At 41.0% G+C, this 14,170-nt stretch overlaps 1 protein-coding gene across 3 annotated transcripts in view; it reads left to right on the top strand.

Annotated features, from left to right (window-relative positions):
* Window positions 1-13,982, top strand: part of ACBD6 (acyl-CoA binding domain containing 6) — a 107,548-nt gene extending 93,566 nt beyond the window's left edge. For all 3 annotated transcript variants that reach the window (XM_029081128.2, XM_029081127.2, XM_029081126.2), the window contains 2 exons: window positions 7,543-7,573; window positions 12,574-13,982. In XM_029081128.2, coding sequence (XP_028936961.1) covers window positions 7,543-7,573; window positions 12,574-12,672 — 130 coding nt within the window. In that variant the 3' untranslated portion in view covers window positions 12,673-13,982. The remainder of the gene's footprint in view (window positions 1-7,542; window positions 7,574-12,573) is intronic.
* The last annotated feature ends 188 nt before the right edge of the window (window positions 13,983-14,170 follow it).

The raw sequence follows: 14,170 nt of genomic DNA, 5'->3' as shown, positions 1-14,170 counted from the left end.
AGGCATTAAAATAAAATACAGACATGCACCTAAGTGCTGTGGGACAGTGGGACAGGTGGATATCAAGTACTTAAAGGATTCAGATTCAAGGGCATAGGTGACCCAAAAGAGAGAGGGAGTTAGGGAAAACAGGGCTTAATCGGGAAAGGCCTCATGGAGGAGATGTGTTTTTAATAAGACTTTGAAGGTGAGTAGGGTGGTGTTCTGTTTTCTATGAAGTGGGTGGGAGTTCCAGTCTAGAGGGAGATGTGAGAAAGGGGTCAGAAGCAAGACAGACAAAATCAAGGTACAGTGAGCAGATTGGGATTAGAGGAACCAACCTTGCTGTCTGGGATGTAATAGGAATTCAGTGAAGTAAGATAGAAGGGGTAAGCTGATTGAGTGTTATAAAGCTGATGGTAAGGAGTTTTTATTGGATGCGTTGGTGAATGGGCAACCTCTGGAGGTTCTTGAGGAGTAGGGAGATGTGGACTGAACTTATTTTAGAAATATGATCTGGGGAGCAGTGAAGTGTTCTGGAGAGAGGAGAGAGAAGAGGCAGGGAGGTCAGCAAGGAGGCTGATGCAGTTGTCAAAGTGGGATAGGATAAGTGCCTAAATCAGCATAGTAGCAGTTATCACAATACCCTATCAAGCTTTCCAATCTGACTTTCTTGATTCAGTTTTCTACTTTATGTAATTTAAACCTCATAAGACACAATGTATTACCAAGGACACAGGATTTTGTAGCAGCATTCAAATTTTTTACCCTGGTAAAGCCTGGCACGTAACCTTGATCCTTAAGTTTATTGTCAATCTATAATAGTAAAGTGGGTCTTCAGTGATTAGGGTTATTAATCCTTACTCTCTGCTGACTCTCTGGAACAGTTCTGGTTCATCTGAACATCTTCTGATATATATGCCTGCCGAACACAGTCCTCGATGACTGTCATCAGTCAGTCAATAGGCTCTACTAAGCATTTGAGAGTTACAATAGACGTAAAAGATGACTCTTGCACCTAAGTAATTTACAATCTAAAGGTGAGCTAGACCCAAATTATCTACAATTTGAAGGAAAAACTTTTCCCTCTTTCCTCTTTCGAGTCTTGTATTATAATCAGCCGTGTTATGATATTGATGCCAAACTACTTGTTTTGTTTTGTTGTCTGTCTCCCCCATTTAGATTGTTGGGCAGGGATTGTCTCTATCTGTTGCTGAATTGTACATTCCAAGCACTTAGTAAAGTGCTCTGCACATAGTAAGAGCTCAATAAATACGATTGAATTAATGAATGAATAATAAGAGAATGGAAAGAGGGAAAAGTGATTAAATGTTTAAAGAGTAGAACAGTGTGTACAGAAGTGTTTCATGTGGGTTGTTAGTACTTAAATGTTGATCAACAGGCCTATTTCCTCTATTGACTACCTACTGTGGATCAAGCCCTATTCTCTTTGAGGCAGTATTTTGCTGGGTTATTATCAACCTTTTCATAACAGTTTTTGTTGCAGGAACTTGACCTGTGCCTGCAATTTTCCAGCCTTCTTAGTTTCAGTCCAAGTCTCAAAACTTCCTTGGTCATTCTGTCATTTATTTGCACTCTTTTATCATTTAGGAAAGTGGGCATGCAGTAAAGGCACAGAAGTTTCTTATTTTTCTGTTTTGAATAATCAAGATATTTGGTAAATTTAGCTACTTTTTTGTATTTTAACTTTTGTGGGGGTTTTTTTGTTTGAACTCTTTTTATGTGACCCACGTACCTAATGTAGTATCCCCACGTTTCAGTTAAATGACTGATTTTGCTCTTTGCAGTGGCTACTGCTGTTGTTCATTACAACTCCTTATTTATTGAATTTAGGCAATTTCTCCTAAATTCAGACAGAGGAAAAAAATAATAATGACAACCATTTCTCTTCTGGTGTGGTCATTTGGAATGAAACAAAAAAAAACCCTAATCTATTTAAATCTAGAAAAATTAGCTGATACTAGTTGTAAACCAGATAAGTAAAAGCTTTTGCTTACTCATTCTTGACATTCAATTCCATTTATTTATTCTTTGCCACATATTTTAAAATAAAACGTCTGCATAGACTCCAGGTATTTGGCCCCTGGACTGGATTTCAAGGTTACACATGAGAAAGATGCTATGTCCTTGTATTATGTTTTGCATACAGTCCATTTTTAAATCAATAATGAGGAGCAGCAATATTAAAGGAGTTGGTAGATAAGTGGGTGTAAATGCTTGATGTTTAAGTACAAAAGGGATTTTTTTCTTCAACTTGGTGTTGGTGAGGTTGTACCAGGAACCCCACAGTCTTTGAAACTACAATCTTCTGCTCATTGAACATGAAAAAAAAATGAGCCTCTCCAGGTTTTAGGAGCCACTGTACACCTAGTTCAGGTTTGCCAGCCAAGCTTTAACCAACAAGTGCCAAAAATCAATCAGTAATATTTACTGAGCAATTATTGTGTGCAGAGCACTAGTAAACGCTAGGGAGAACAATATAGTAGACACATTCTGTGCCCACAACAAACTTACAGTCTAGATGACATTAGAGAAGCATCAAGGCCTAGTGAGCGTGGGTTCTAATCTCCGTCACTTGTCTGCTGTGTGACCTTGGGCAAGTCGCTTAACTCCTCTGTGTCTGTTACCTCATCTGTAAAATGGGGATTAAGACTGTGAGCCCCATGTGGGACAGCCTGATTACCTTGTATCTACCCCAGGGTTTAGAACAGTGCTTGGCACGTAGTAAGCACTTAAATACCAAAAAAATATTATAGACAATATGTAGGTTGAATGAGAGAGATGAGTTAAGGCTAACTCCAAGGTTAAAGGTTTCTGAGACAGGAAGGATGGGAGTGCTGTCTACAGGATGGGAAAGTCAGGGGGAGGACATGGTTTAGGTGGGATGATAAGGATTCTGTTTTGGACATGTTAAGTTTGAGGCAATGGGAGGAAATGCGAGACTGCAGAGAGAGAGAGAGAAATCAGGGCCAAAGATGTAGGTTTGGGAATCATTTGCATAGAAGTAGTAGTCAAAGTCATATAAGTGAATGAGTTCTCCAAGGGAGTGCTTGTAGATAGAGAATAGAAGGGTACTCAGGACTAAATAATAATAGTAACAGAAAGAATTATGAATAGTTTCATCTTTGTAACTGTCCACCAAGATTTCCAGTTTATTTCAGGTATCGCTCTAAAAAGTCATTCACTTTATGGAAAATTAAAGTGTAAAACCCCTAGGAAGGTCAGAATTAGTAAAATGAATTGTAATTAATAAAAAGTAAAAGTAACCTTGAATTGGATTCATACTGGGGACCCCAGTACCATCTATGCTCCCTGAGGAGGTTTGTAACTGGAAAGTTAATTTCAGCCACTTGGTGGCACCTGTCTGATACCTAATTTCTAGTTCTCCAACCCATGCCTAGAGATGGGGTACTAAAACATTTTGAAACCTTCACCCCTTTTCTGTAGCTCTGCTAGAAAACAGCAGAGCTAATAGAATTAGATAGCCATATAAGCCGTTTATCTCTCCACTCCCCTTCCTTCTGTGATTATAGTCATGGTCCTTTCCCGAACGGCCCCCTTCTAATTGGTTTTCAGGTAGAAATGCTAGAAATTGAAGGATCAAAATTTTTATCTCACAACAAGCATTTGAATGCTTCAGCACAGCACCACTGAGCACATAAGTCTTGCATTAGCTATGGCGCTCCTAGAAACAAACTGAACAGGCGATTGAGAATAGTGACCCCATCAAAGCATGTCAAAGAGTCATTTCAAAAGAACCATGCGTGGGTCTTTTTTTGGTTCAGATGGCTTAAAAATTTTCATAGGGCAAATGCAAATGATAACTATTCTATCTAAAAAGGAATCATTGGAAAATGCTTTTGTACACACTCAGCTGGCATTTACAGTCAGTGAAAGGGAAAATGAATGTTAAAAGATCTTTCCATATCATGCCAATATTTTTTAAAAAGACAAAAGAATATTTGGGGAAAGGTTTTTTATTATTTTAAAGTGAAAATTTATGGTTGATCAATGTATCTTTGAAGACTACTTCTGGAGTGGAGCAATATTGAAGTTATTACATTTACTTTTAGATGACATAAACCTGTGAGCATGATGCCACAGCCAGTTTCTTTGCTGATTCGTTCTAAGACCAAATCATAGTTGGAGTTTTTCTTTAAATGGGCTTATCACCAGCACTGCCATTTCTGGTTCAGAGCATAGGTCCATCCAGTCCAGCATTGTCTTTCTAAGAGGAATTGGGTGATGGTTGCCCTCCCTGACATCAGTTCTTATGTTTACAGATGTACTATCTAATATCCTAAATCATTCCCCTCTACAACTGTAACTTTCCCTCTGTTAACCCACCATGGACCACTGGCCATTAATTTACCCAAACCCCTCTCACTCCTTCTGCTGTTTTCTCTCCACACATCTTCCTGTGATAAATTCCATACCTTCTCCTGAGAACAATCAATTGTATTTATGGAGTGCTTTCTGTATGCAGGGCACTGTGCTAAGCACTTGGGGAAGTGCAGTAGGAGAACAGAAGTTTCTGTCTGTTTTGGATCTGCCACCTTCAAATTTGAGTGAGTGGCCTCCTCTTCTTGTATTGTGGGATTTGGTATTCACCCTATCCACACTCTTTATGATTTTGTAGATTTCAGTCATGTCCCCTTTTAGCGTACAACTTTGCAGACTAACAATTCTTAACCCCTTCAATGTATCTTTGTCAAAAAGCTTTTCCATCTCCCACATCATTCTGATGGTCTCTCTCTGTACCCTTTCTATCTCTATTATGTCAAAAGTGAAGCAGACAGAACTACATACAGTTTTGCAACTCAGGTATACCATGGTTTTATTGGGTGACAAAGCTTTCCTTTTTGTTTCCTTTTCTCTTTCTCTTCTTTCCTGATGATGTCCAATATTTGATTGGCCTTTTTAGCTGCAGCCACAAATTTGTCTGATGCTTAAAAATAAATCAGTTGTCATCCCTTTCTAAATCATTTATGAAGATGTTAAACAAAACCAGTCCCCAGCGGTGATACTTTAGGAGTTCTCACTATCAGCCCTCTCCACTGTAACAAGTGGCCACATATCCCTACACTTTGTTTTCTGTCTTTTATCCAGTTTTCTACCTGTGATGGAATGTTCCCTCCTATTTTTCAATTGCTCAGACTTTTAAAATACCTTGTGAAGACTACTGGTTTCCCTTTATCCATGTCTTTAGCATACTAATGAGGTCTGATTTCTCTTTTCAGGAGACACCTTGCCCTTCCCCCCAAACTGTTTTTCTAAGTGTTCAATTATTCTACATTTAATTAATACCTTAATTTTCCATGGAAAATACTAATTTTCCAAGTGTAACGATGAAACCTGCCATCTATAATTTCCAGAATCACCTTTAGAACCTTGCTTTTTTTTGGTTTGTGGTGTTTTTTTTAACACATGAGAGTTACATGTTAGATTTGCCAGTCATTTGGTACAATTTCCAATGATAAAGATAGATTACACCCTCTTAGCAGGATTCTGCAGCTTTCCCTACAAGTTCTCTTCAGAACTTTCAAGTGGATACTATCTGGTCTCAGTGATTTATGTAGATATAGTTTATCAATTCGGTGTAAAAACAGTTTGGGTATGGGAGTCTCAATAACATTTTCAGTTCACACTGAACTAAAGAATTAATTGAGAATCTTGATTCTCTCCCCTTATTATCCTTGAAGGCCCCTTTTGTCCCATGATCAGCAAGCAGGCCTACTGAATCTGTAGCCTACTTCCTGTTTCTGCTATATTTGACGAAGCTATTTGTTATTAGCTTTTGCAGCCAGTGCAAGTGTTGTGTTCATATGCAGATGCTTTTTTAGCTGCCGGATCTCCTCTAGCCTGTAAGCTCGTTATGGGCAGGGAATGTGTCTGTTTATTGTTGTAGTGTACTCTTCCCAGTACTAAGCTCTGCACACAGTCAGCCCTCAATAAATATGATTGACAACTCTATGCACCTGACCTGCCTCCCTTGTGGAATTTCTCAATCAGACTAACTTTCCATTTTTAAAAAGATGATTTTTCTCACCCTCTTTTACCTTTCCAGTTATCTTGCAGTGTTTCTTTTCTGTAGACTGAATTTTAAACAGCCGCCGAGTGTGGCGTAAGTCACATATGTTGAAGTTGTGTTTGTGGAACCTTAAAAATGAAACTGTTTTTTTGTCGTCATTTAGATACCTTTCATACAAACCTCAATCATGGTATGGGATGAGGCAGTATGGTGTCTTTTCATTATGTTTTAGCAAGCTTGAAATCATCCCAAGACTTTTACAGTCAGGAATAACCATCCCAGGGATTTGTCCTGTGAGGCGATACAGAAACTGTCTTCTTTCCTTTTTCTTCAAATTTCTGAGCCAGTGTTCTTTTCTTCCATCCCATTTTTAAAAGGTTTTAATACTTTGGCCAAAATGTATATTAGGACTTCTATGTTGTGGAAATACTCTTCCCCTCCCCCTGACGAGCTAGCAGAACCGTACATACATTCATTATACATTCTGTATTTCCAATAACTCATTTATACTGCACCGGGTCTACTCCAACCTCTGCCTCTCCAGCGATTTCAGTGTCTTGCTGAAGTCAATGCAGTCATCTTTATTGCAGCTTCCAAAGTAAGCCTGTGCTTCAGAACCATTTGTGGGCATTGTGAATTTGATCTGTTGCCTTATTAAGGATGAATAATCGATAGATGCTGTCCTTGATTGTTTTCCTTTCAGTCATTTGCTTGTTGTGTTTGCAGTAGATATTAATCAATTTACATATCATATAGTCAAGTTTGCTTTTACCATTGCAACTCAAATGGAAAAAAAAGCCTTCTTTTCCATTTCATGGCTGTAGGGAGGCATAATGTGTAGCTGAAAAATGCTTAGTCTTCCTTTTGGGTCTAGAATGCACAGATTTTTCCATGTTCCAAAAATCACCCCAGTCTTTTAGAACAAATCAAAGTTTAAATGTGAATCTTCCCTTCCCAGATGAATTTTCAAAAACAAAAAGCTCTGAAAATCATTTCTCGATCTCTCTTTGATATTCTTGGTCACTTTACAGATTATGGCGTAGAGTACTAACATCTGAACTGTACTCAGAATAAGTCACTGGTTGCACCTGTCAGGGCAGATCAACAGGCAGTGACCACGTAACCAATCGATCGTATTTATTGAGCGCTTACTGTATGCGGAGCACCGAACTGAGCACTTAGGGGAGTACTATCCAGCAGAGTTCATGTGAATAACATACATTTGGATACTTAACTTTCTGTTCCATAAATAAGCTGGTGAAAAAGAGTGGTTTACAAAGGACTGCCTAGAATTCCTGTTCCACAGTACTCTGAACAGGAAACACTGCTCTCTTCATTTCATAAATAAGATCAGAGAATTGAATTTTTCTATTTTCCTGTGGGTTGGCTCAATCTGTTAAATTCTGGAATATTTCATATATTTGACAGAGGAAAATAATATGACTTTCCATATGTCCTGCAACCTCATGGGATTGCCTGGTTTCCTAAAAATGGTTATTTTTGCCTTGCAGGATAATGAAGGACAGACAGCTCTACATTATGGTAAGCCATTTTAAAATACTGAATGATAAGTATAACCCATTTAAGACTAATTGCTCCTCCATCCTAAGCTTACAAGACCAGGCATATATTAGTTCTGTGCTTACACAGAGAGTAAATGCAAAGGTTCTCCAAATCTTGCCCACTGGGAAGAAAAGAGTGGATTTTGGAGGCATTCCAAAAGCCCAGTATGTTGTAATATTGGGCAAGATGCAAGAATTCAGCTAGTGACCGCATTCTCTGCCACTATTTCAGTAGTTTTGCAAAGGACTAAGCAAATGATACATATAGACATTGAAACAATCTAGATCACAGGCCCGGGAGTCAGAGGACCTTGTGTTCTAATCCTGGCTTTGCCACTACTCTTCTGGGTGACCTTCAACAAGTCACTCAACTTCTCTATTCCTCAGTTCTCTCATTGGCAAAATGGGGATTCGCTTCCTGTCCTCCCTCCTACTTGGACTGTGAGCCCATATAGGACCTGATTTTCTGGTATCATCTTTTAGTACAGTGCTTGGCACATAGTAAGTGTTCATCAAATTCTGTCTTATGCTGTCATCTCTGACCCATAGCAATACCATGGGCACATTCGCTCCCAAAACACCACACCTCCATCTGCCGTCTTTGTGGTAGTGTATCCATAGTTTTCTTGGTAAAAATACAGAAGTGGTTTACCATTGCCTCCTTCTGCACAGTTATCTTGAGTCTCAGCCCTCGACTCTCTCCCATGCCGCTGTTGCCCAGCGCAGGGGAGTTTTAACTTGTAGCAGATAGCCTTCCATTCTCTAGCCACTGCCTAAGCTAGGAATGGAATGGACTGGCCTCTGCTTGACTCTCCCTCCCATAGTCAAGACTGGCAGAATACTGGAAATTCTCCAGGTGCAACATTTATTATTATTGTCTTGTTTTGGCACATATATTTCAAATTGAAAATATTTGACAGTTCTCTCATTTTAATGGTGTGCCTCACAGGGAGATTGTGCAAATTTTCATTTCCCACAAAAAGTATTCTTCCAGTTTGTAAATTAGCGTCTCCCATTCTTAATAGCTGTGATATAAATTCAGACATAGTTGAGTCTGCAATGGGGTCAGTAAGGAGAATATCTTGAGGGTTTATCCATTCCCTTTTGAGTTACCGTTTGGTCTGACAGCTGTCCTTGTGATGACAGTTCTCCTGATTACAGCAGGTGTCAAACTCCATCCTTCGATGAGTTGTAAATCCTGGCTCATTCCGATTAAAGCCGGGGTCAGAGCCAATTGGAGGTTAAGTAGAGGCCAGTATTCAACTACTGTACACCCCTTCCCATTTCATGCCAAATAGACTTTGCATTGTAACACACCCTAGACATTCACTTACCACCATTCCACCAAAGTCTCACAAACTTTCCAGCATTGGTTCTTCTGTATCTTGTGATTAAATGTGGTCCTTGTTGAGGAGTTGATTGGTATGAGTGTGGTCTCCCTCAGAAATGGCCAGTTAACCTTCCCTTCCTCCTTCCCTCCTTCCCCCCCGCCCGATCCCTCCTCTGGGAATACTAATATCATTGCTTCTATGTCTCCCAGAGGAAATCAGCGCTTTTTCCTTGCACATGTAGTCATGTGATTTCAGAGTGGGCAGGCTTTGTATCCTCATGGGCTCTCTGTCTACCCTGCCAAGCACCATCTGTTCTGCTCCTTCCATGCTGTTGCAGGCAGTGGGAGGAGACGTTCGAGTGAAAATAAATAAAATTAAAAAAAAGAAAGAAAGAAATTCATCATCAAAACCCTGAGGATTAATGGAGTCAGAAGGCAAACTGCGCTGAATGAAAATTCATCTTCACCTGTGCCAGTGTCAGGGCTGCCTCTCTGGCACTTGACAAATAGAGGTTCCCAGGGTACCATAAATTCAGCAGCTGTTCTAATCCCTAGAGGCCTGTTCAAGCTTTTCCGAGATGGGCTGATGACCGTTTTTGGATTTCCCAGCACAGTAGGAGTACCAGCATATTTTCTCATTCATTCTGTTCAAAATATAGCCCTTTTCCTTCTCCGTAGGTTGCCACTCCCCTTTCCTTCATGCCCTTTTGTGTCTGGGTGAGGGAAAGCAGGTAATGCACATGTGTCAGCTGAAAAGATCCTCTACCATGCTGATTATAACTAATAGAAAATGGATGTGTTTTTTTGTTTTGAGGGGTTGTTTGGGGTTGTTTTTCTTTTCCTACTTTTGACCCAAGTTATCCACCATTCTCCAGCCTGGGCTTTGTGAAAGGTCATGTGGGTTCCTTACCTGCCTTTTGGACCTCTCTTTGGGGTGTTCCTTCTTCCACCACCCCCAACTCTGTAGACTACTACTCCTTTCCTCTGTCTTTTCAGTCCCCACCTCCTTTGTATGAACATGAGTAGCACATAAATAGAACTGCTGTCCTTGTGAATGCAGTGTGTCCATGGCTCTGAAGAATCACTGTGATGCTCTCAAATTCCAAATTAGGTGGCTGCTTCAAGTCCGAGAATGATTTTCCTTTCAGATGGAGCATGGCCCCTTAGGTATAGAGTGTAAAATTTAAAACTCCATTGAAGAGCCCATAAATTGATATCCATAGACTGCATCACATTTCATTTTAAAGATGGAAATCTTATCGTCCAGTGATTCCTCAGCTTTAATCTGGAGAGTTGAGAAACTAGGCCTAAAGGATAGCATGTATCGGTTTAGGGGCATCATCTTGGAGACTGTTCTTCTTTTGAGAGGCTGCCTGTCTGCCCCTTCTCCCTCCTCCACCTCTTCCCCTACCCACTCCCTTTGCAATCCCTCCAATCATCCAGCAGTTTGGAGGGATTGCAACCCCCCGCTGCCATAAGGTTAGTGTTTGGACAGTTGTTGTTTCATGGGGGACGATCTAGTGCATGTCATTCATTCATTCAGTTGTGTGTAATGAGTGCTTACTGTCTGCAAAGCATCATCCTAAACACTTGGGAGACTACAGCATAACAATAAACAGACACATTCCCTGCCCACAATGAGCTTGCAGTGTAGAAAGCACCCTGGTTCCTAAGAGTGTATCAGTGCGTCTCACAAGAAATGGATAGAGATTGATAGCAAGAAGCACAAACAATGAGGCAGCAGCAAAATCTCCTATATTAAGCTCAGCCAGAAGACTGGCGGGTTATCAAAAATTCTTATGCATGCATAACCAATTTGTAACCAATCAGCATTCATCCTGCCAGTCCCTTCAAGTACTGCAGAAGGACCAGGGAGAGAGCCAATCTGAAGGAGCATTGGAGAGGAGCAGTAAGGAGGCCAGGGAGAAACAAAGCCCAGCCAATAAGTCAATCAAACACTGATATTTAGGGCTTGCTGTGGGCAGAGCAGCCAAACCTCCTAGAACAAGGACCCTTCTACCTCTCTTCCCCTAAATGCACCATGAACCAATCTCACCATCATCGCCCAGCATTTGAAGTGCCTCTTAATCCAGTGGCCAGTTGACCGTTGCTCTTAAAACAGATGCAGTTGATATTCCCACATTGTAAGAATTATTCCTTTGGTCTTCGCATTCATTCATTCATTCAATCATATTTATTGAGGGCTCACTGCAGAGCACTGTACTAAGCACTTGGAAAGTACAGTTTGGCAACAGATAGAGAAAATATCCATCCAACAACGGGCTCACAGTCTAGGAGGGGGAATCGCCTCTAGTCTTCAGGCAGCACAATTTAAATTTTCTCCCTCTCCTGAAAAATGACCATCCTCCATTTTTGGTCACTTAATTTGAGAAATAATGACTCAGTTGGAAAATTCTTTGGGAGAAAAAAGAAAGCTGATAAGCTATATAAAGAAACCACTTCATTCCTTACCTGAGAAAAATCTAGGTCCCATCAAAGGGTAAAAGAGGAAGTGTCATCACAAAAGTGTTTAAAATCAAAGTCCAGCTGAAGGTGCCAAGTGGCAAAATCCAAAGTGGATAAATACAAGCAGTAGCCAAAGCCGAAGCCAAAGCTGTAAGTGAAGATTGTAATAACTGGCACTAATAGTTTGTGGCTTTTAAGCCTCTTTTTTCAACCTCATAAATGTGTCCGCTGAAGGACACAGTTGGGGAATTTCCACAGTAGCACCTCCCTTCCAAGCCCTTCCCCTTGCATGGAAGAGGTTCAGTTTAGCTAGGGGACCTTCATGTTGGACAGTGGCACTCCTTTCACCTCTAACTGCCTTCTGGCTGAGCCCATCCCACTCTGAGGACAGTGTTTTGTCCAGGACAGTTTTGCTGGGACTGTGTTCTGAGCTTGGCCCCTCAGCTGAGAAGTGTACAGGAGGGCAGAGGTTTTGTGGCTTGGGGAGCAGGGCAGAGTCACTGGAGAGCTTTATTTCCAGAAGCAGCTAACCTTCCAGCAGAGTAACAATTCTCGGCTACTGGGAGGCAAATATCGTTCCCAAGGAATTCATTCATTCTCCAGCACTCCTGTGCTGCTGAATCACCAGAGTCGAAACGAAAGCTTCAGGTTGAGTCATTATTCTGAAGGGCATGATTTTCCAGACTGTGGTTCAGTCTCTTTCTGTTTTTGAAATTTTACAATTTGTGTTCTTTTTCCTTCTTCCTTTCTTTCTTGTGATGCCTACAGATAAATGTATGCATTTCACAATTTGCCATTCTTCTAAAAGCAAGTCAACCATTCCTGGTTCCTAAACATGGATGAAATTGAAGAGAAAGTGATTTTTCCATCTCCCTCTTCCCCTTTCAAAACCATGTCAAAATCCATAAGCTCTGCTTGCTATACCTTGTGACAAAAAAAAAAACAAACAAACCCAAAACCATAGGCACCAAGCTGCCAAATTAAGCTGGGGTTTCCTTGCCCTTGAGGATCCCTAGAATGTACAAATCCGGTTGTTCTCTCTGACCGGTCTTTTCAGTGTCATGATATTAGACATAGGTTCACTCTCTGCAACAGAGCTGTAATTGTTTCAGCTACTAAATTACAATATGTGTTCCTCGTAAAGTATCAGAGCGTGTCCCATCGAACTCTACTCTTTTTTGTAGCATCTGCCTGTGAGTTTTTGGACATCGTGGAACTGCTGCTCCAGGCCGGAGCAGACCCTACTCTACGGGACCAAGAAGGCTGCCTGCCAGAGGAAGTGACAGAATGTAAAGCCGTCTCCTCTGTCCTGCAGCAGCACACAGCTGGCAGAGCTTAGCCAGCCTGCAGTTTTTACCAGCTCTGGGCTCCAGGAATCAAAGAAAACTGCAATAATAACACATCTCCGTTGCCCTTTTTGGGGGTGCACTGGCTGACAAGATGAGGACATTCAGGCATTCAGAGGTATTGAGTGGAGGTCCAAAGCCTCAGTAATTCCTTCTATCTTCTGACAATTCGAGGGTGTGGCATTCCTGTGGATAAACTCACTGCGGACTGTACGACCCGATTATGTTGAGCATATGTGCTCGGAAATTTGTCACTGCTCTAGAGGGTGAGGAAAGGGGAGCCAGACCTCCTTTCACGTTATGAAACCTGGCTGCTCTTGGGAGAAACATAAGTCAAAAATGAGATAGAGGTGTTAGTTGAAAATTAAGGAGGAACGCCAGGTAGGTCAAGGGGCGTCGGCATCACTAGTTTGAATAAGAGAGCTAAAGTGCTTTCTTTAGCAGAAAGAATTGGGAGGGGAGGAGATGGTGGCAGCAAAAAGGTTGGAATAGGAATAGGATCCAGAAAACCATCTCCTGAGTCTGCAGTGGCCCTGGAGAAGATAAAAATCTGGGCCGGTGCTCTTCCAGAAACCAGCCTTCTCAGAACCCTTGAGCTTTGTCAGGTGGAGCAGGACAGCCGTTGCCTAGTCACAGTCTTGTCAGAGGAGGAACTTTAAAGCTGTACTGTTCAGTGTCTTGTGGTTTCTCATACAGAACCAGTTCAGAGCAGTAGAAGTTTTGGATTGCAAGCTAGGCTTTGTTCTTTAAAAAATAGTCAAGAATGTCAACACTATAACAGTTCTCCTTGTTCTGTCTTTTAGCCCGCCCTTACAACCCATGGGAATCCAGTAGAGGAAATTCCTTGTTTATGACCAAGTATCTAGTTGAAAAAGGAAGATGCAGACAGTGGTTTGAAATGATAGTTGTTTAGCATACAGATGTTTTTGATATAATAGCAACTGACCTATCTTTTAGAACTTTGGTATGATGACAGCAACTTGCCTGTTGCTCCCTTGCCCTTCTTACCCTATAGACATAATCCCTCCAAAGCAGCATTTGGTCATATTCATGATATTTTGAGTTTTGTTGAGTTCTGATGCTAGCCAGAGAGCTTAGGATATGAACCTGCACCTTTCACCCTAACTTTCCTTTTAGAATGTTTTTTGGGGTTTTTTTTAACTCTAGTGGAGGTAGTGTGCATGGTAGAAAACCTACAAACATCTGGAATTTTGACAATTCTAATAAAGCCTTCTCTTTATTAAATGTCTGCTTTCCCCCTGGTCAAAACCTCATTGTGGCTTTGACGTTTGGCTGATTTATTACACTCCATTTCGCTGTCCCTGAATGTGTGAAAGAGGATGTGTATCTCTTGATTACAATTGAAGGAAGGGCTGAAGTTGTTGCATACAGGTTTTTTATCAATCTTACTTTTGTGCTTCTTTGAACCTGAGCA

This window comes from Ornithorhynchus anatinus, chromosome 16 (genome assembly GCF_004115215.2).
Source record: "Ornithorhynchus anatinus isolate Pmale09 chromosome 16, mOrnAna1.pri.v4, whole genome shotgun sequence".
NCBI lineage: Eukaryota > Metazoa > Chordata > Mammalia > Monotremata > Ornithorhynchidae > Ornithorhynchus > Ornithorhynchus anatinus.
This window is presented reverse-complemented; position numbering and strand designations above follow the sequence as displayed.